This window comes from Pan paniscus, chromosome 11 (genome assembly GCF_029289425.2).
Source record: "Pan paniscus chromosome 11, NHGRI_mPanPan1-v2.0_pri, whole genome shotgun sequence".
Taxonomy (NCBI): domain Eukaryota; kingdom Metazoa; phylum Chordata; class Mammalia; order Primates; family Hominidae; genus Pan; species Pan paniscus.
The window spans coordinates 88,739,180-88,759,735 of NC_073260.2; the positions used below are offsets into that span (position 1 = coordinate 88,739,180).

The window sequence follows — 20,556 nt, forward strand, 5'->3', positions numbered from 1 at the left end:
TGTTACATGTGAGGGATTTGGAGTCAGGCTCACCCAGATTCTAAGGTAGATACTCACCTTCTACCTCAGGCAAAATATTTAACTTTCCCTTATCTACAAAAAAAGGATGACAAGAATAAAAGCATGTATCAACTATTACAGTACTATTGTGAGGATTAAATTAGCAGTGTCTGAAACAGCACATATTCAGTGTATGTCATTTTGTTGTAATCATTATCTGAATTGTTTGCCTATATACAAAAATCAAATGCTAAGTTTGTGGCCTGTTTTTGTTTTTTCAAAACATATTTTACATCTGTAAACTCCTGAATTATAAACCTACTGTCTGCTCCTATGTTCCAGATAAGAATGGATTACTACTCCCAAGTGTAGACTGTCCTGGATTATTTGAAGACAAGGAAGAGGACTGTCATCTCCTGTCCTAGTACTGACAACTGCAATTTGACCAATGGGTCCTTAAATGGACGCTGCTGCAGAATGAAATAAGTCTAAGAATGGCAAGGAGGGACCACAGAGAACCTGCAGGGAAAACAGAAAACATAGCTTTATGTTCTGGCCCATGTGGAAAAGAACAGGAGTGAGAGCAGGACTTTAGGCAACACCTCAAAGCCAGTAGCTTTTCCTTATTGCCTTATTTAAGAAAATGTGAGATTTTGGCCCGGCGCAGTGGCTCACACCAGTAATCCCAGCACTTTGGGAGGCCAAGGCGGGTGGTTCACGAGGTCAGGAGATCGAGACCAACTTGGCCAACATGGTGAAATCCTGTCTCTACTAAAAATACAAAAATTAGCTAGGTGTGGTGGCATGCGCCTGTAGTCCCAGCTACTCAGGAGGCTGAGGCAGGAGAATCGCTTGAACCTGGGAGGCGGAGGTTGCAGTGAGCTAAGATCGCGCCACTGCACTCCAGCCTGGGCAACACAGCGAGACTCTGTCTCAAAAAAATAAAAAAGAAAAAAAAAAAGAAAGAAAGCAGGAGCTTTTTATGTGGTGCCAGGCACTTGAGGCTCTCCTAGTACTCCTGCTACAGGGAAGGTCTTTTCAGGCTGACAGCCACTGTATCCAGATAAGGAAGAGTCATCTAGCACTGAACATTCTGGAGCCAATCAGGATACTTGTGTCAAGTCCAGAGAGTGAATATGCTCTCCCTACATGCTTCAGGCTCCTGACACACTTAGGTATTCTTACTAATTATGAATCACATTCGATCTGCATGTAGCCGAGAGTGGGCTGGTAGAACAGCTGTTGCTGGAGGATTTGGTGAGCCACAGTAGAAAGGGCATCTGGCAATACGAAAGAGAAACAGTGTCTAACATAAAAATAGAATGAGGCACTGTGGGGGCAGGCCTAAAAAGGGGCCAATCAAGCAAAACTGGGGTATATGCTTCTCACCCAGCTTAAAGGGCCAAGATCTCTCTCTGCAGCATGGTTGCAGTCTCTTCTTCCTCATCTCTGGATGAATCTCCAGGAGGACCCAGGCCCCTCAGTTTCAGCACATTTGCCCCTGCTTTCTCCCAGATGAGAAGTATGATTTTTCTAATTTAGACATATGTCTGACCTAGTAATGCAGGATGCCAGGAAGGCCTGTCTTGCTTTCTGTGATATCCTTGCTGACAAGGCCTGAGCAGTCTGAAACCATCTAAGAGTTTTTGCAGTGCTCACATGCATGTCACATGGTGCCAAGAGCCTAGAGATGAGTTGAAAAGATTCCCAGATGTGACACTTCAGGGGTAAAAAGTCTACTTGGGGGTTAAGTAACATTAGCAGGCTCACTTCTCTACCTTTCCTTATAGTTTCTGGACGCTTGCTTATAATGAACTTTTCTGATTATGGAGGAGTGAGGAAAACACAGGAAAGAGATTGTGGCGATTCTGCAATGGGAATGGAGGGGTTTTAAACTATATTAATCTTCATCAAAATGCACTCCTTTGAGCTGGGATGTGATATGACACTGCCACTTCCGACAATGCCTCAGGACATAGTTGAGTCTGTAAAGCTTCTCAGGACTCTGAGAGTCAGATTGTCCTATAATCCCCCAATAGACAGATCCCCTCTATCTTTCCAAAGTTCCCATGAGAAATCAAGGTGGCATGGTGACTGAATGGGAACGCCATTTCAGACCACAGGAACGAACGTGCTAACGATGTGCAGGTCCCCAGTGCGACGGAGAAGGGGAGCTCAGAGTAGCTAGCTAGCTCTCATATCATGGAAGAATGTGGTGAAGATGAAGACACTGTGTGCAGAGGTGTGGGGGAAAGCATAGATTTCCTGCCCCCATACAGAGAACATGGTGACTGTGCAGACACAAATCCATACTTTAGGCCAGTTTCTTGGCCCATGATTTGAGTAAAGGTCCCCTCAGCCCTCAGGGTGGACAGAGTGTGGAACAGCTGGAGGCCCAAACTTACTTTATTAAGTTGCAAACAGTTTTGTTCATTTACTCCAATGTGCCTTACAAAAATGACCATTATCTATGCATGACAGTTTGGGAAGCACTGCTGTCTCTGTCTGTAGAAGACACAGTGAAGGCACAGACATTCCCAAACCCTCGGAGAACGTGGTGGAAATACAGACTGTGACCCACCACCATGCACAAGCACCCAGTGATAAGATGCAGACACCACCGCATACCGTGGAGAAGAACATGGTGAAGGTGTAGACTGCAGCTTCCAGCACATATCGACTCCGAATGGCCAGGACCACAGGTGGCAGAAACATGAGGTTGCTCAGGCAGAGCAGGAGTGTGGACAGCAGCTGGAATCCATAGGTGAGCGCATCTGCACTGTCGGTGCAGCCCCAGCCTCTCCACCCTGCGGGTGGGGAAGGCACAGAATGGAAGAGAACAGACGGCAGCTATGGGCCTACGCCACAGCTTGTGGAGGGTGGTCTCACCCCGGCTCTGCCAAACCCGTCCCCAATTCAGGCTGCGCACTCCCCTACTCCCGCCGCCTGCCCACAGGCCCAGCAGGTCCACCTCCAGTCCACCGCAGCCCGCTCCCTCGCCAGCCCGCTCACCGGCCTTGCACTCGCAGGCTGCGTACAGATAATTGTGTGTCCGCAGCAGCTTGCACTGGCCGTAGGGCCCGCAGTCGTCCACGCATGGGGACAGGAAGGTGCGCATCCGCACCTCGGCCGTCGCGTTGCGGCACCGCACGAACCTGCGCACAAACTCGCAGTCACCTGGGGCCCCGGGCCACCCCCGCCAAGTCCCGGTCCCAGCCCCGGCCCCGCCCCGCACCGCTCACCGAGGCCCCACCCCGCACAGGGAGCGGAGGGCCAGGAACCAGGTCCCCGTCTGCGGGAATGGGATTCGCAGCCTGGCAACCCTGGTGGTGGCACTGACAGAGAGGAGGAAGCCGGCCAGGGACTCTGAAGGGAGAAGGAAGGAGTCAGTGAGAGGGAGGAGGGGTCAGAACCCAAGAACCCTCACCCACCTGCTCCCACTTCCCGGAACCCTAGCCTATCATTCCTCCATTCCATCCCTCCCCACCTTCACCTCTGCCCGCCACCACCACCCCCACACTGCAGCTTCCTCTCCTCCCCCATTCCTCACCTCACCTTTGGAACAGGTCACTGCTGCATCCCCCAGGCTCAAGGGCACCTCGTGAGTCAAGCATCCAAACACCGTCACGTTTTCCTGGCGCACGGAGCTCTGGGGAGGGCAGGTATGGAAGTGAGGCCGCCACATCCTCCAGCTCCACCCACCGCCACCCTCAGACTCCCACCCCTGTTAACCCACACCTTCCAAGGACAGCCCATTCCTCCCGGCGCTCTCCACGCCAAAGCTGCTCTCTCACCTCCATTCTCAGAACAGAAAAACTGAAAAACAACAGATCCTCCACAGCAGAAATCTTTCAAGGACTGATGAGACGGCAAGGCCCAATTTTGAATCTGTTCTTTGGGCAGAAGTGTTTCAATTCTGTCCAAGCAAGAGAGAACACCCTCTTTTTCAGTCCTATCTAGCTCATTAAGGAGAAGGAGGGCTGTTGCCAGTTATAGAAACTAATTGTGGACAAAGGCAATTGTAAGGTTTCCCATCATCTTCACCTGGACCCCAAGACAGGTGGAGCATGAAGACACTCACTCCAACTCAGGTGAAATGATCCTAGGTACTGAACAGTGGTAACAGAATGCCCAAGAGATTAAATGTAGCAACCTGGCTGGGATTAAAAGAAACCAGATATCTGCAAGAGTAAATGTAAGGGGTTGTCTACAAGAATAAAGGCAACAGGATGCCATAAGCTCACCTCATTCAAGAAGGATTTGAGGCAGCTTACATAAAATAGAATATAATAAATGCCTGAGGGAAACTTAAAAATCAGGACAGGAAAATAAAGTCTGTCCCTAAGGTAGGCCATATATTTGATACTGACTTCCAAGCAACCAAAGCAAAGGAAGTATCATGAGTTACCAGATTTGCAACTACATAATATAAAAGCTAATCAGAGTCTCTGGAGAATCACAGCATCCAAAGGGGAAGTTCTGAGATAAATTCTCATCAAAGCGGCACTGTGTGTTGTCATGCATCCTGTCCTCAGCCACAAGAGTGAGTTTCATACAACTTCCTTATATAACTTCCTTCAATGCAAGCCCGGGGCAATATGCCAAAGTATTACTCAGTGAAAGTCTTTCTAGGAGGGAGCCAAAGAAAAAAGTATATGCAGTTCTCTGATCCAAATGTCCAGTTCTTGATCCAAGGGGAGAAAAAAAAATCAAAATATTTGGCGGAAATACCTTTCAGAATAAACAGAACAGGCTGAGGTGCTTAGCACGCGTCATAGAATGCAGATGGATGGAATGTAAACAGATGCTCATTAAAGTGAATGGATGGGAATGCAGAGAGGGAAAGGGTGAGGGGCTGCAGGAGGGCTAGGCTTCTATTCTCAGGGTACTGAGGAAGAAAGAACAAGTATGCGTAAGGCTGTCCTCTAATTCAGGGTCTACGGTTTCAAGGTCGAATCAAGATCTCACTGTCATTGCCCAGAGGCATGGCAATAAGCAAACACAAAATACATACAGTCTTAGCTAGAACAAAGAGAGAATTTGATTATGTAAATAAGAAATATCTTCAGGTTGAATAAATGGCTCTAACAGGACGACTAGAAAGTTCTAAGCCATGTCCCATAAAAGACCACATGAAGCCACAGACCAGGCCTCAGGTTGGCTGATGGGAAAGCGGTCCCTGCTCTCAGGGCTGGAGGATAGTAGAGTTAAAAGGATCCCTGGCTCAGGGAAGAGCTAAGCTGAAGATATTCTCTAATGGGCCAACATAGGGCTCCGCCCTCATCTCAGTCTTAACGCTGACAGTAATGACTAAGAAGTACAAAAAGTTGGCTTTGCAAGTGTGTGAATTACACAAAGTGGAGAAGGCCCGAGTTCCAAACCAGTATTAGGCAATACCTCAAGGAGGGACATAAATTCTTCCATTCAGGTTCAAAAATTCACTGCAAAAATACAAGATGCGAATTGGCACCAAAATGTATATGCCCCTTGATTACAACTAGATAAACAAAGTAATTAATGTGGAAAAGACACGGGAGGACATAAACCAAAAACAGCTGTGGGCCAGGCACAGTGGCTCACACTTGTAAACCCAACATGTTGGGCGGCCGAGGCAGGCGGATCAGTTGAGTCCAGGAGTTTGAGACCAGCCTGGGCAACATGGTGAAACCCAGTCTCTACTAAAAATACAAAAAATTAGCTGGGTGTGGTGGTGCACTCCTGTAATCCCAGCTACTCTGGAGGCTGAGGCACAAGAATCGATTGAACCTGCGAAGTGGAGGTTGCAGTGAGCCGAGATCACACTCCTACACTCCAGCCTGGGCAACAGAGTGAGACTCCGTCTCAAAAAAAAAAGGGTTAAACAGTTGCATTAGGGAGATATTTTCCCTTATTTTCCAAAGTTTTTATGTGATCCTATTACTCTTATAATAAAAAAGTAAATGTATACAACTGGTTTGAAGAAAATACAAAGGAAGTAAAGGGAAAAGACCCAGGGATCTCAGTTCACCACAAGCCCTGGGTGATCCCACAGTGTAATGCAGCTGCTGAAAAAGGCAACTCAATCTCAGGCAGCACAAATACAAGTCTTGTTACCTGGTACCCCGGTCCGACCACCTCAGATCACTTATTTCAGAGACACAGTGACCACTAGAAGTATGACCAGGTGAGATAGCGAAGGAAGGGGAGAGATCCAAATACCAAGACCCCTAAGACACTGAGGTTCTTCAGCTTTTGGGTAGTTGCAGGTAACATCTGAAGGGCTGTAAAAATAGGACTGGGATGTAATAAATATATCATACTAATGTAAGATATTAATAATAGGGGAAAACGTGAGAGAGTGGGTATATGAGAACTTTGTGCTTTCTGCTCAACCTAAAACTGCTCTAAAAAAAATTAAGTCTGTTGCTTTAAAAAAGAACAGGACAGAGATAGATTTACTGGAAATGGCTTCTGGATATGGCTTTTACCCACTGAATCAAAGATGAGTGGGTAAAAAATTCATGGAGACAGATTTTGATGGGATGTCAGGAATGCCTTTGGCAATCAGCGCTATCCAAACATGAACTGTGTGGCCTCAAGAGGTGGTAAACTCCCCATCAAAGGAGATTTGCAAGAAAAGGTTAACAACTACCATAGTGAAAGGCCAGTAATGAGCAGGAAGTGAGCCTACAAAACTGGGAAACCCCAGACACTGAGTTGACCTGGTTGACCCGCCCATCTGTAGCAGAGTGAATACTCAGGACATGTTTGTTGACCAGAATTGGGCTGAGCCATGGTCCCTAATTGTCAGGATGGGTGGGAGCAACCTGGACAGGCTTCCTGGAGGAGGTAAACACCCCAACACCCCTGACACCTTCCCCTTCAAGCTCCCTGGCAGAGCAACCTCCCCACTCTCCATAAAGAGTACCGCATTGAGCTGGAGCTCCAGGCTGAGGACGCCTCCACTGTCCAGCACTGGCAACAGCCTCATGGCGAACACGGCTGGGCGCTCAGGGGGAAGGGCCACACTTGGGCCAAAGAAGATGTAGAAGTGGACAGAGAAGGTGTCCAGCTCGTTGCGCAGAGTCGGGCGCACTGGCCAGCAGTGCTCGGGTGGGGACGTGGTCCCAGGCCCCTCCGCAGGGGTTCCAAGGGATGGCGGCTCTGGGGGCAGTGGCTGGTTGCCCAGGGACTGGGGCATGTTCATGGCAGCTCCAGGGACCAGGGCTCGGAGCAGGCCGGGCTGTGGGCACTCTGTGGGGCAGAGGAAACCAGAGCTTGGGCCTGCAGCCTTTACAGTCCTGAACTTACTCATAAACAGATCTGAGCTAGACAGGATTTCGCAAAGAGTGGGGAAGGATGAGAACTAGTGCGATGTCCCTTGGGAGTGTGGGGCATCCAGGGTCATAGGGGTTTCCTAATGGTGACAGCTAATGCAATACCACACTGGAGGGAACTGAGGTCATCTATCCCTCCCTAAAGGCATTGAAGACACTATTGAAACAGATACTAAGTATGAGAGGCTGTCTCACTGACTTGCAAGGGCTTTGGCAAGGACAGTGTCCCAGAGGTCCTGGATGTCCCTGCCTACCCCAGGAAACTGAGAGATTAAATCAAAGAAAGTAATGAGGTCCTTTAGTTGTCTCAAGTCAGATGCAAAAAAAAAAAATTATCTAAAGGCCTTCCAATAACTTGGAGCTCCAAGTGTGATGGCTTCAGGGAGCATGAAGGAGCTTGGGATGGGGAGGGGAGGTTGTAGGGATATGGCAGAGGGCCACTGAACACAGCCACCCAAGTCACTTCCCAACCACAGATGTCTACACAGACTGGGGCAAATGCAGGGGTTCTGACCTTGCAACCGCACACACAGCTGGAAGCGGATGGTCCTACCAGGGCCCCGGGATGACGTTTCCACACGCACGTAGACCCAGTGCCCCCAGGGGGGCAGTGCCAGCTCCAGCTGGCATCCTGAGGCACCTCCACAGGCCACAGAGCTTGAGTTGTGCAGGGGTGGGGCTTTGGGACGCAGACGCAGTGACAGGGGGCAGGCAGATACCCCACGGCCCCCCACACACACCAGCTGTGCTGAAACCCTGTAAGTGAAGCTGGGCACAAAGACCCTGGGCAGAGGAGAGGTTGGGGGTAAGAAGGCACAAACAGAGGCGAGAGGAACACAGGGCAAGGGAAGCACTAGGAAGGAGGGGGCACAGGGTGGGAAGGAGGCCTGTTCAGGTCTCCTGCTCTGTGCTGGGAGGGAGGGACGCAGGGATCCCACCCAGGGACCAGGCAGGTAGGTGGAGAAGCCAAGAGAGAACCCTGCAGCCTGTATGAGGCCACAGAAGAGGGAAAGGACTAGGTGTGGGGAGTCTTTGACTTACTTGTACAGGGCTGAGCGATTGTGTGGGGAGAGGGTTTGCTCTGAGGGCCGGCCAGGAACCAGCACAGCGACGTCCAGCAAACGCCGGACAATCAGCTGCGGCTGAAGGAGGTACTGACACTCATCCTGGAGACCCTGGGACAAAAGCAGGGGTGGCAGGAGAGGGAGAGACAGCAGGGGTGTGACTAAACCAAGGCAAACAGAACCTGCTGGGCGGGCTGGGGAGAAACCCCCACCCTGGCTACCACTCCCAGGCCTCTAACCCAGGTCTCTCTGAATTCCAGGTCCTTCCTGCCTGAGCAGTCATTTCTGGTCATCTCTGTCCCACCTCAGTCTGCAAGGTCTGCTGGGATCCTCAGCACTGGCTGAGGTTTTGGGATTCAAACCCAGGCCCTCCTGACAATCAGGCCTGGCTTGCCCCTTCTCCCAATCTAACCCCTCCCCCTGAGCATTCTGGGCCAGCCCAGCAGCACTGTGATCTCCAACCAGCCCATTCCCTGAGCAGGCTCAGGAACTTAGAACACTGGCTCTTTTAGGCAAAGTGGGGTGGGGTGGAAAGCTCTTTCAAGGCCTCCAATCCAGCCCCCTCACTCTCCCCGCCACCAATCTCAACCTTTAATTTCCTTTAGTCCTCACCCTGCCCCGCTCCCACGTGCTTGTCCAGCCTCTGCTTTCACACTTATTACACCCAGGTAATGAGCGGCCCTACACAGGTAATGAGTGCAGGGCCACTCATTACTTCCCAGGCAACCTCCAGACTATAAGCAGCTTGAGAACAGGAACCCTGTCCTATTTGATGTTTGTTCCTCCAGACACAGGGCCTCACATAGAGTGCATACCTCACAGATGAATGTTTGCTGAATTAATCAATCAGTAAATGGATCATCCCACCTGGGGGAAGCGCTGACCTTGCTAAAGCCAAATCCTGTCATCTTTGATGCCCCTGCCCCAACTCTGCCTTCAAGGGACCCACTGATCCGTCTGGTCCCTCAGCCTGACTGTGTTTCTTCTGCTGCTAAAGGAGATCAACCACGTCTCCCCCAGCTTCTCTTCTGGAGAAAATCCCCAGCTCCTTCTCTGTTGACACCCCATGGCTCGCAGAGCCTCATCACTCTCCAGTAAGCTCAGTCCCATTTGTCGCAGTTCCTCTTCTGCAGCACATGCAGCTATATGAGCCCTACAGACCTCACAGTTAAGGGGAGGTGGGGGCTCCTAATTAGGACATACCTTCAAACTCTGTTCTGGGACAAAAGTTCCAGGCCCTGACATCCCACTGAGTTCCATGGCTCAGAACAAGCCAGCCAAGGCACTGACTTCCAGCAAAGCTCCAAAAGGCTGGAAGGTCTGTGCCTTTTGCATCCCCAGTGTCTAGCACACCATCTGGCACACACTAGGTGCTAAAATAGCTGTTAAAGAATGGGTGTCAAAACGGGGGTCCCTTCAGAGAGCTCCTGAACCAACCTAGATGCTCAGGTTTGGTGTCAAACCCTAAGAACCAAAAGACTCTCATAAGTCACTGCACTGACCCCACCTCCTATGGCAAGAATCACCACCACAATAATCTTGTAGTGAATGAGTCCCAAGGGTGGGGGCTCATGCTCCAGTGGTGGCCCATTTCCTTGCTAGACAGTCCAGGGAAGGAACACTTTGCTCCACGTTTTGGAGTTTTACTTGCGTTTGATTCAATGAAAGATCAGTGGACATGACCTGTTTGGTTAAGACGTGCTCCTTCCTTCAACTGTGTAACGTGCACAGCCAGTCCCCCCTCTTCATGCAGAGGGATTGTTTAGTCAGTGGAGACCAGGGAAGATGCAGGGAACCGTCACCCAGTGATGGGACCAGAGAAAGAGCACCGGAAGTCAGGTCCTCAAGAGCTGCCAGGGCAGACGCCAGGTGAGAGTCCCAGCTGAGCCAAGAGGCCAGAAGAACATCAGCAGTCGGGGAGGCCCAGGGCACAGGCAAGGAAGCTCAAGAAACTAGGAGAGGCAAAAGTGAGATGTGGATGGGCTACAGGCTGAAAGATCCTGGAGTCTAAGGCATGGTAGATATATTCCTAGAATGTCCTCGTATGTATGGGCTGGGTTTCTTCAGAAAGGCCTGAGCGGGCTGGCCAGTGCCAGGCTCTGGGTGGGGCTTGCAGACTGAAGATGCCCAAAGACACTTAGCCTTCTCTGCGGGAATAGCAAGTGCACAGCTGAGCCCATGCCCAGAGGCAGAAAGCACCAATCAGTGTAGAAGCAAACGAGTGCTGGACAGATTTCAGGGGGCAAGGGTGAAAGCAGGAAGACCACTTATGAGGCTACTGTGGTAGCCCTGGAGAAAGCAGAGAAGCTGTGCTAGAAGTGGAAATGAAGAGCTGTAGATGCATTCAGGGCATGCCTCAGAAGTAGCGTCAACAAGACTTTTTCTTTACAGATTGGTTGTGAGGAATAAGGAGACAAGAAAAATCAAGGATTTGGGGCATTTAATTTGGGGCTTGAGCAATGGGTGGATGACAGTGCAATTTCCTGAGGAAGATCACAATGACTAGAGAAAGAAGAAGCATGGACTGGGAGCAGTGAAATGGAAATTAAAGAGTTTTATACTTTTAGCTTCACTTTGATTTGATTTTACTAAATACTGTATGAGACATTTCTTAGACATCCAGTTGGAGATGTCAAGTAAGCAGTGGGATATAGTCTGAGATTCAAAGAAATTAGGACTGGCTGAATACTTGTGGAAGCATTAACATATAGATGGTATTTTAAATTATTGTGCTGGAACACCAAGCAAGAGAATAGAAAAGTGAAAAAGGAATTGTTCGAGGACCAAGCATTGGGCCACTACAACCTGGAGATCAAGCAGAGGAGAGGCCAGGAAAGGAGACAGAGGAGTGGGCAGTGGGAAAACCAGGACAGTTCTGTAAAGTCACAGAGGCCAAGAAGGGAAGGTGTTTCAAAAAGAAAAGAGTAATATAGGGAACTAGTTAACAGCTAGTTACTAGTTAACTCTGGGGCGGGGAATTGGAGACTGGAAGAACGGAAGAGGAAAATTTACTTTCCACTGTATATCTTTTGTACCTTTTGAATGTTGTACCAGGTGCACGGATTGCCTATTCAAAAAATAAATAAACTAATTTAGGAGGAGGAAAAGCAGCTGCACTATTAGCAGATTCTAACCACCTCAGCTGAGATATTGAGTCACGTGTGGTCCTAGTCGGTGTATTCAACAGAATCCTTTCTCCTGTACAGTCGACTTCTTCACTTTCCTCGTAGTTGCTTTCATTATTTTACCTACTTTTTCAAATCTTAGACACAGGAAGAGGAAGGATTAGAACCTGCACTCTAGACATTTGGGAGTACTTTCCCCTCATGAGCCATTTGGGTGCCAAATGGTATCCACAACCCAAAGGCCAGCCCCTCAGAGCAGACTGGCAACTGGGCACCTTAGAATGAACACACGATCCAAAACAGGAAAGGCAAGGAGATGGAGGCCGGGGACAAGACAGAGTGGCTGGTAGGAAGAAAGGGACAAGGAAAGGACGTGAAAAGGCATCATGTGCCAGACTCTGCACTGGAGGCTAGGAATACGTAGTAAATAACACAGACACAGGGTCTGGCAGAAGTGTGGGACTAGAGTTCACGAGGGTGGCCCGGACCAGGTAAGTCACTTCTTTTTTACAACCTTTCAGGGCTCCCTATCACGCTCAGGATACAGTTCAAATGTCAAGGCCCTTCGTGATCTGGCCTCTGCTCAACCCTCTACCTTCCTCACCACCCCAACACCAGCCCACACTGAGCCACTTCAGTTCCTTCTAAACTTTGGGCCATGCTACTCCCACCACCTGGAATGCCCTTCCCTGTCTTCTCAACCTCAGACCTCACCGCTTAACAGTTTCCAATACCACCTCCACCACGCTAGCAAGCTGAGTTAGCCATCTCCCCTTTATCCTCCTAAAACATTTCTTATATCGAACATGCATCTTATTTTTCTCTGTGTCCCCAGCACACAACCCAAGGCCTGGCACAAAGCAGGTACTAAAGGACTAAGGCTAAAGGGAGATCTGAGCTCATCCCCAAAGCTGAGAAGGACCCTAGAAACACATTGCCTTCTTATCGCTGGGACTCTTCAGTTCCCACCAAAGGATAACCCTAAACCCACATAAATTCCTGTGTTCAAGCCTTACAGGAAGCATGCCATAGTAGGGGAAGGAAACAAGTTGAGAAGATGGAGGAATGCTCTAGACAATTAACCCACAGGCTGGAATCCTGGAAATTAACCAGGATCTGGAGAGCTGAAGAACCCTTTGAGGACCACATAAGACTATAGAAGTTAATCTAATTCTTAGAAGGACCAGACCCAAGATCCTTGCCCCATCAACCTCTCAAACAGGGCTGATGGAAGCACTACATCTCTCACGGCATCCAGACCCACTGCCACTCGTGGGCACGGTGGGATGGTCCTCTTCTGTCTAGCGTCACCACACACCTGGGGAAGCTCTGACCAGGGTTCCAGTTTGGTACCAAGTTCCCCAGGCCCCGCTTCCCATGTCTAGATGCAAATGCACATGTCAGACCTAGTTATTTCCTCACTGCCCAGCTCCCCCTTGGTCTGGGCACTTGAATCACCCTTTAGGGTCTGAGCAGCTTTTCTCTGAACTACTATCTCTATTCCCCATTGTCCCAATCTGGTAGCCATAAGCAATCCTGACCACTTCTAACTGGGCCTCAGCTCCCACAGTCCCAGCCCAGGCCTAGGCCCTAGGTTCCTGCTCACCTAGAAAGGTTTTTGGATAACTAGAGCCAGGCTTCAGGAGGATTTTCCCTGTCAGTTCTTACAAAGTGGGTCAAGGATCAGAGTTGGGATAAGGAACATCCCTGTTGGGATTTTGCCAAAGACCTACGAAGACATTCCTTCTAACAGAAGAACCCTCAGTTCTGATGAGAGTCAAGGCCTACCTAGAACCTAGGGCCCTTTCCAAGCTAGCTCCCAACATGCTGTCCTTCAGCAGGCTCACAGGCCTTGATGGGGAGTTCTCTTGCACATCCACATCACTCTCAGGAAAAACAGCCCTGTCACTGAGGCCTAGAGACACTACCTCAGCCCTACTTCCCATCTCTGACAATAGCAGTGCCAGCACCCTTGTCCTTATGTGAGTCTCAGCTCACTCAAAGGCACTATTCACCCCATTTCTGAGTGCTAAGAGTCCTCTTCTTTAAATCCTCGCTCTGTTCTTGCTCGTTTCTTCACCCTCACCACAGGCCCCATGCACGTGGCCATCCCACTCTGACAACAGCCAGCTCAGCACACCCCCTGCTTCTCCTCCAGTGAACAGGAGTAGGAGACCTGTCTGGCCTAATCCATGAGAGTGGCAGGAAAACATTGCAGCATTTCCTTCCACTCCAAACCAGAGAGACATCTGACCTTTGAACCTGCCCTTCAGTCTTTAACAACCTCTGTGAAATAAGTGCTTGGGGTGGCTGATATTTGGAGAAAAGTGAGGCAAAGGCCAGGATGGACACTAGCTGCCCAAAGCCTCCTTTTAGCAAGGAAGAGCTTCTCTTGTGGTCTTCTGAAAGGTGTAGGAAGCTGTCTGAAATTATGATGCAAGAGGAATGCATTCTCCCAGATGGACTAAATACTGGGCCGTGGCCTAAGAGAGTCTTCAGGGCTATTGTCAATCAAGATGTAAAATAAAACCAGTCCTGGGTGTGTGCAGCAGATTGGACCAGCCCATAGCTGGCTTCTGTTCACCTTGATTAACATTTGTGCCTTCCACTAGGAGGCGGCACTACTCCCCTGTGCCAGAGCCTCTGACTCCAGATTCTCAACTTTCCCTTCAGCTTACCTGGACCCAGCATGTCCTCCTGGGGCTGCCAAGTTGCCTCCTCCAGATCATGGCCTCTGACCCACTGGGTGACCTGCTGGCCTTTAGCCATGCCCCGCCCCAGCCACCCTTGTGCTGCTGCCCACCCTGACACAAGGCTGGTGTGCCAGAGAGCCTGTGGGGGGAATTCAGCAGAGATGGAAGGGCAGTTCTGGACCCCCGAGCCTGGGCAACATCAACCCACCTTGACAGAGATGTGGCCGTGGGCCTGGGGAAGGTGGGCAGCCAAGAACCAGTCCCCAGGTAAGGGGCTGCTGACGTTAAAGATGCCTGAGGTGCGGTTGGGCAGTGTCCAGCTGAGGGTCAGTGAGAAAACCCCAGGCACAGCTGTGTCCCCTGGGAAGTGTGTATGCAGGGGATTGATGACAGGGGGTGCCCCGGACCGGAAATACCTGGGGGACCAGAATTAGGAGAGGAGGAAAGCAGACAATGGGGTGGGAGGCAGGAAATGAAAGAAAGAAAGAAAAGAACTGTCACTCTTCACCGATAAAACAAATAGATTCCCTATACTGACACATTCAACAAAGTGGTTCCAGGTCAGGGGCCACGGGTGAGAGATCAGCTCAAGCACTTGCACAGTCATACAGTAGTCCGGAAGTGGTCATGTGACAGAGGTCATGGCCCTCACTCAGTCACACTTCAATCTGGACACGGGTTGGGGTCAGGGTCGGGAGGTCAGTTAAAGTCACACTTTAGTCTGGAAAGTGGTCAGGGATTGGAAGTGGGGTTGGGAAATTAACTCAGACACTCACACAGTCACACTTTGGTCTGGGCAGTGGTCCCCAAAAGTTCCCCCTTGCTCCTTGAAGATGATGAGGTTCCAAACAGCCAGGAATGTGTCCTCAGGAACATGGAAGTGGAAGAGCTCGGTGCTGGCAAAGGAGCGGAAAGGACTCAGCTTGCGGGGTGAGCAGGTGGAGTAATCAGTCAGGAAAAGGCCTCCTGGGAAGCAGGAGAGAGAGAAAGGAGCGGGGCAGGACAGAGGGCATTTCCATTAAGCAACAGGCATGCCAGTCTTCCTCACCAATAGCATCCACACCAATAGCACCCTCACCAATAGCACCAAGAGCATCCACAAATGCTCTCCTCTGAGCCAGGAACTGGGTTTCAGGCTACAGATCTGAAACCTAGAATCATCTGGTTTAATCCTTACGTTAATCTTATTTAAAAAAAAACAAAAACAAAAACAAAAAAACCCTCCTTTTACAGATAAGGAAACTGAGGCTCAAACCTAGACCAAACTGAGGATGCAAACCTAGCTCTCTCTAAATCCAAAACTAAGACCCTTTGACTTCACAGCTGCCTCCTCACTTAGGAGCCATTTTCTCCACTTACCAAACCTAAAAAAAACAGATGTGTGGAAGGTGTGTGTGTGTGTGTGTGTGTGTGTGTGTGTGTGTGTATTTTGGCATGGCGTCTTAAGCCACTGAGCAGGCTGAAACTCCACCTGTGGGGCTTGGGAGTCAGCATGGAACTGTGTAACTTCCTTGTTGATTTTCTTCCCCTTTCTGTTCCCCTGTGGTTAGGAGCAGTAAAAACCCTCAGCAGCCTCACAAGCGCTGCCTGTATACTGGCTCAGGGCAGGAGAGGGGAGGGGAAAGTGTGGTACGGCTGCCAGGGGCCTGCTTGGGTGGCAAAAGCAAGGACAGGAGCTGGCAGGCCACCATGAGAGTCCCCAGGAAAGGAGAGTCATCAGGCCTCCCAGGTCAGAATGCACAGCTAGTAGGTGGGGGCCGGGGGAATGTTCCCCCAAAGGGAAGCCCAGTGAGGCAGTGAGTTAGTGACCCAGTGGATTTCAAGCCCCTTGGGAATATTCAGAGCAGGCCGAGTTGGGAGGTGGGGAGGAAGTGGTCATCCCTCATTAAAATGCCAAGATACCTGATCATGATTGTCAGGAGCAGAGCCAAGGTGAGCAGAAGTTGTGTCAGCAGCTAGCCAGGCAAGGGACTAGAATAGCTGTCACAGTGGAGGCAACCAGTAGCGGACAGGGGAAGAGGGTCCCAAATGGCAGGCAAGGTCTCTCCAAGTAAACCTCTAGGGAATCTGACTGCTCTGGAGACTTCGGACCAGCCAGAAAAGAAGCCCAAGATGACACCTCCAGGACAGGTGAGAAGGTGGGGAACTCAGCAGCTTCAGGACAGACCCGGGGCTGGGATAAAGACTACTCTGGAGGGGCATTTTCAGCCAAGCAGGAAATACCCTCAGGGCTAACCTAGTCCAATCATCTCCCTCTCTGGAGATGGGAGAGATTAACTCCAAAAATGAGGTGTTTTTGAAATAACAAAGAAAGGGAAGGGGAGGCTGCTGAAGGACGAACACTGAACCAGAGCAACCCCAGGAGTCACCCCAGAGAGCTGCCCTACATAGGTGGGGGCCATTGGAGGCCACAGTTACACTCAAGGACTAGTCTGTCCAGTTCAGACCACATGATCAGTCTCAACTGTCAGGAAGGAAAACCTGTCACCTTGCAAGCTGAGCACTGCCTAGGAACCCAGAGAGGCTACCAGTGCAGCATTCAGAGAGTGATAGAGATGCAGCCGAGAGGGATAAAGGGAAATGGGACCGACTGATGGGGGAGACAGGTTTCCTAGGAACCCTAGCTGTGCTAAGTAGGAGGCAGAAGGCTAAGAGGTGAACAGCCTGGATACTATTGTTAGAAGAAATCAGAACTCTAGTGCACCTTCTGCTGGGGTTAGGGAAGGGCTGATCCTCCTCAAAGCTGGTACCAGGGATGGGTCATCTGATCAACCATTGCTACCGTTAGGAGAAATGTTGGTCAGTCCCTCGGTGCAGACCCTCAGATGAGGGCTAGTGGTGAAAAGCAGTTTAATGACCTTTGGGAAACACGGACAGACAAGCACAAAGATCCTTGTAATTCAAAGGACCACAGTATGGCCTGGAGAACTGGGGAACTAGCTAAGCCATCCCCACAGTGGCCAGGGGCTACAGAGGTCACAGAATAGGCCAGTGAGATAAAGGAGTGAGCAGCAGCTGGGAATGCTAGGAGGAACTTGGAAGAAGTTCTGAGGGCAGATGCTTGAGAAAGGGTCCACAGCCCCATTCACTCCAAACTTTGGTTTGCGGTTTGAACAGGGCCTACCAGAGCTGTGTCCAGAAGAAGCATGAGTAAGGCCCTTACCGAGTTCAGATGAACTTATTCCAGGTTCCCCAATATTTCTATGATGAAGCTAGGGTAATTCCGACCATCACCCACCCCATACACACATACACATACATACACACACACACACACACACACACACACACACACACACACACCTACACCTACACACATAGGCTGAGGCTGGCCCTGCTAGTAATAGCACTAGGTAGAATAAAAGCCCATTTTTTTTTGAATAGCAAGGCATGTGTGAGTCCTCAACTAAGCCCAAGGAAAAGATCCAAGGATCAGGAGTGGGACCACTAGACCCAAGAGATAACTTCCATTCCTGAAATGAAACCGAAGCAACCAATAAGCACTGTGCAGCCCTGTGCCATGATGGTCCTATGACACTGCCAGCCTCTCCTCAGACAAAACCCATCACCACCATTAGGTCACAGAGCACCCTGTACTTTGGTCCAAAATTGCCAAGGCATTCACTATTAACAGCACTAAAGGCAGCCCTGCCTCCATTTGGGCGTATTGGTACTCTTTTCCAACTTCATTACAATTCTCCCCAAAGCACCTGAACCTGCTTCTGGGCAACAGTGTTTTTATCCACAACTTTCAGCTGTATATGCTCTGTGGCTGTCGGTCACCCTGCTCCCCTCACCAGCCCAATGCTTGCTCAATGGGCACATGAAGAAGCCATGATGGCAGAGGATGGAAGCTAGGAACTTGGTCCAACAGCATAAACTTCCCCTTACCAAAACTGAAAACCTGACTGGCTACTGCCTCTGCCCAGTGTCCAATTTGCCAGCAGCAGTAATCAACACAGAGTGCCTCCACAGCTCCTTCCTTCAAAGGCACTGGCTGGGGATGGATGGATAACTTATATTCGTTATGGGAGGCATGCAACATTGCCCTCACCCTTGGAACTGCTGAGAAAGGGTCTCCAGCCCCATTCACAGCTTCAGTGATCTGTCCATATGAGGAGGAGGCAGAGCTAAAGAGGAATGTACATGGGCCACAACATGTCCCCTCCCCTTCATACCATAACACAGGCGCTCAGAAGATACACTGGCTCACATGCACCCCACACACATGCACGTGTCTACACTTAACAACACACAAGCATGTACACATGCTGCCAGCCTCCCCACAATCCCTCAGTTACACACATAGACACATAAGTGACCAGACATCTCTGCAGGGGCTGTGACCTTTCACGTGCATTCGTCTCCTTAAGTTTGTACACTGAACCAGGCCCCCAGAGCTCACTGATACCCATTCTCCACCCCCCAGCTGCTCTGTTGGCTGTTATTTCCAAAGACTCCATCAGGCACATCTCCATCCTATCTAGAGTGACACCCACCAGAGGTGGCTACAGACTTGGGCCATGAAGACTACAGTCACTTCATGATGGAGCCATCTTCATGGCACATCCCCTAGACCAGGACACCCCCTCCTCCTCCCACATTCCAACCATTAAAAAATTGGACCTCTCTCTCTTCTGTCCAAGTCACTTCCCCACTGGAGGGTGGCCCTTGGCTGACGCCTGGCAAATAAGGAACAGTTTGTGGATAAAGCCCCCTTGTGGGCAGACCGGGGAGAAGGGAGGTTATGCTTTGAGCCTTTCCCTACTTGGGTCTATTTTTCTATTAAGTATACATTGCAGTGGATAAAAAAAAAAAAACACTAGTATGAAATAGGAATTAGGAAACCTTTTTTCTAGCCCCAGCACACTGCCATTCACAAGCTCTCTGACCTTGGACAAATTGCTCCCTCCCTGAGCCTCAGTTTCCCCATCTGTAAAATAGCCTCCGAGTTTCAGCCCTGCTCTAAAAGTATCAGGAATTATTCCTAGGCAAATCAATCTTCTTTGGAACAAGAATCATTACAAGAGGAAAACTCATTATAATGGCAACTAATCCATATTCATCTATTTGCTACATATTATCTTTAAAACTCTTCTTCATGCCGTTTGAATGCATGCCCAATATCTCAAAGGTTTGGGCTATATATTCCCACACTGCACTAGGGGCTTCTGGTGTGGGACTGTCTCTCCCCCATCAAACTTTGTGAGCAGGAGCAAAGCCCACAACATTTCCCTGGAAAGGCAAGAGTCAAAGTGGGGTCAGGACAGACACCAGAAAAAATCTTGGAGTCTCTGTCCTAGAAACTGTAAGCCACCTGCTGAGCCTCAAACCCAATTAATTACCACTCTTTTGACCCTGCCAATCCCTGCTGTGTAAGACCTCTCTACTCTCTATTTCTCCCACTTGCTCCCCAATGATCTAGTTCCCCAGGTCCCACCTCTCCTGAATCTCTCCAGCCCACCCCTCCCTGCCGGAACCCCATTCCTGCCTCAATCTTCCCTGCTTCTGCACTCACCAGCCCCTGGGCCAAGGACAGAGAACAGCAACAGCAGCAATAGGGCTGGCGGCAGCTGAAACCCAGACTTGAGTCTAGGCTGGGAGAGGGGCAGAGTATGAGAGATAGGGGGGACTAGAGGGAGAGACTTGGGTAAACACAGAGATGAGGGCAAAGGCTGAGATAATGGTTTGGGCTGGGCTGGACACTGGGGCTTGAACAAGGGCAGGGAGTGGGATGGAAGGAGGGGCTGTGATGGGGACTGCAGCAAGGGACGGGGTTGAGCCAGGGCCTTAAGCAAACACTGGGAATGGGGCTGGGACAGGGCCTGGGCTGGGATTTGTGACAGGGGGTGGAACGAGGGCCGAGGCCGGGATGGGGGCCAGGCCAGGGGCAGAGACTGGAAGGGGGTCCTGGATGGGGACCCAGGCAGGGGCTGGGGCCGATGTGGGAAGCGGGGCGAGGGCGGGGCTGGGGGCCAAGGCGGGGATTGGGATAGGACGAGGGGCCGGGACAAGGGCTGGGCCATGGCCCGGGGCGGGGGCGGGGCCGGACAGGCCAGCGCGGGGCGCTCGCAGAGCTGACCCGCGGCTCCGCTCCCCACCCCCGGGGGGTGGCCTCCGGTGTCCTCGCGGGCCCGGGGCGGGGGCCGGGGACCTGGGTAGGAGTTCAGGCCTGGGCGACTCCGGGCTGCGCTGAACCGGCGATAACCAGGCCCCGCGGCGGCGGCCTCGACTTGACGTCGGCGTGACGCCCCGCCCCCCGGCCGTCTCGATTGGTCCCTGTCAGTAAAGCCCGCCCCCGCCCTACTCTATTGGTCCCCAACTTAGTCCTGCTGGGCTTCGAGGACACACAGACTCC

At 50.7% G+C, this 20,556-nt stretch overlaps 1 protein-coding gene across 7 annotated transcripts in view; it reads right to left on the bottom strand.

The window, feature by feature from the left end:
- TMEM8B (transmembrane protein 8B) overlaps positions 1-20,556 on the bottom strand; it is a 28,680-nt gene that overhangs the window by 4,807 nt on the left and 3,317 nt on the right. For 2 of the 7 annotated variants that reach the window (XM_034967406.3, XM_008955243.6), the window contains exons 1-10: positions 19,717-20,398; positions 14,975-15,164; positions 14,407-14,614; positions 8,358-8,491; positions 7,831-8,099; positions 6,908-7,233; positions 3,556-3,649; positions 3,243-3,366; positions 3,013-3,155; positions 2,629-2,807 (exon numbers count right to left, since the gene is read on the bottom strand). In XM_034967406.3, coding sequence (XP_034823297.1) covers positions 2,629-2,807; positions 3,013-3,155; positions 3,243-3,366; positions 3,556-3,649; positions 6,908-7,233; positions 7,831-8,099; positions 8,358-8,491; positions 14,407-14,614; positions 14,975-15,164; positions 19,717-20,224 — 2,175 coding nt within the window. In that variant the 5' untranslated portion in view covers positions 20,225-20,398. Of the gene's footprint in view, positions 1-2,388; positions 2,808-3,012; positions 3,156-3,242; positions 3,367-3,555; positions 3,650-6,907; positions 7,234-7,830; positions 8,100-8,357; positions 8,492-14,406; positions 14,615-14,974; positions 15,165-19,716; positions 20,446-20,556 lie in introns of those variants that run through there. The other 5 variants (XM_008955244.4, XM_034967407.3, XM_055092052.2 and 2 more) reach the window with 5 other exon arrangements.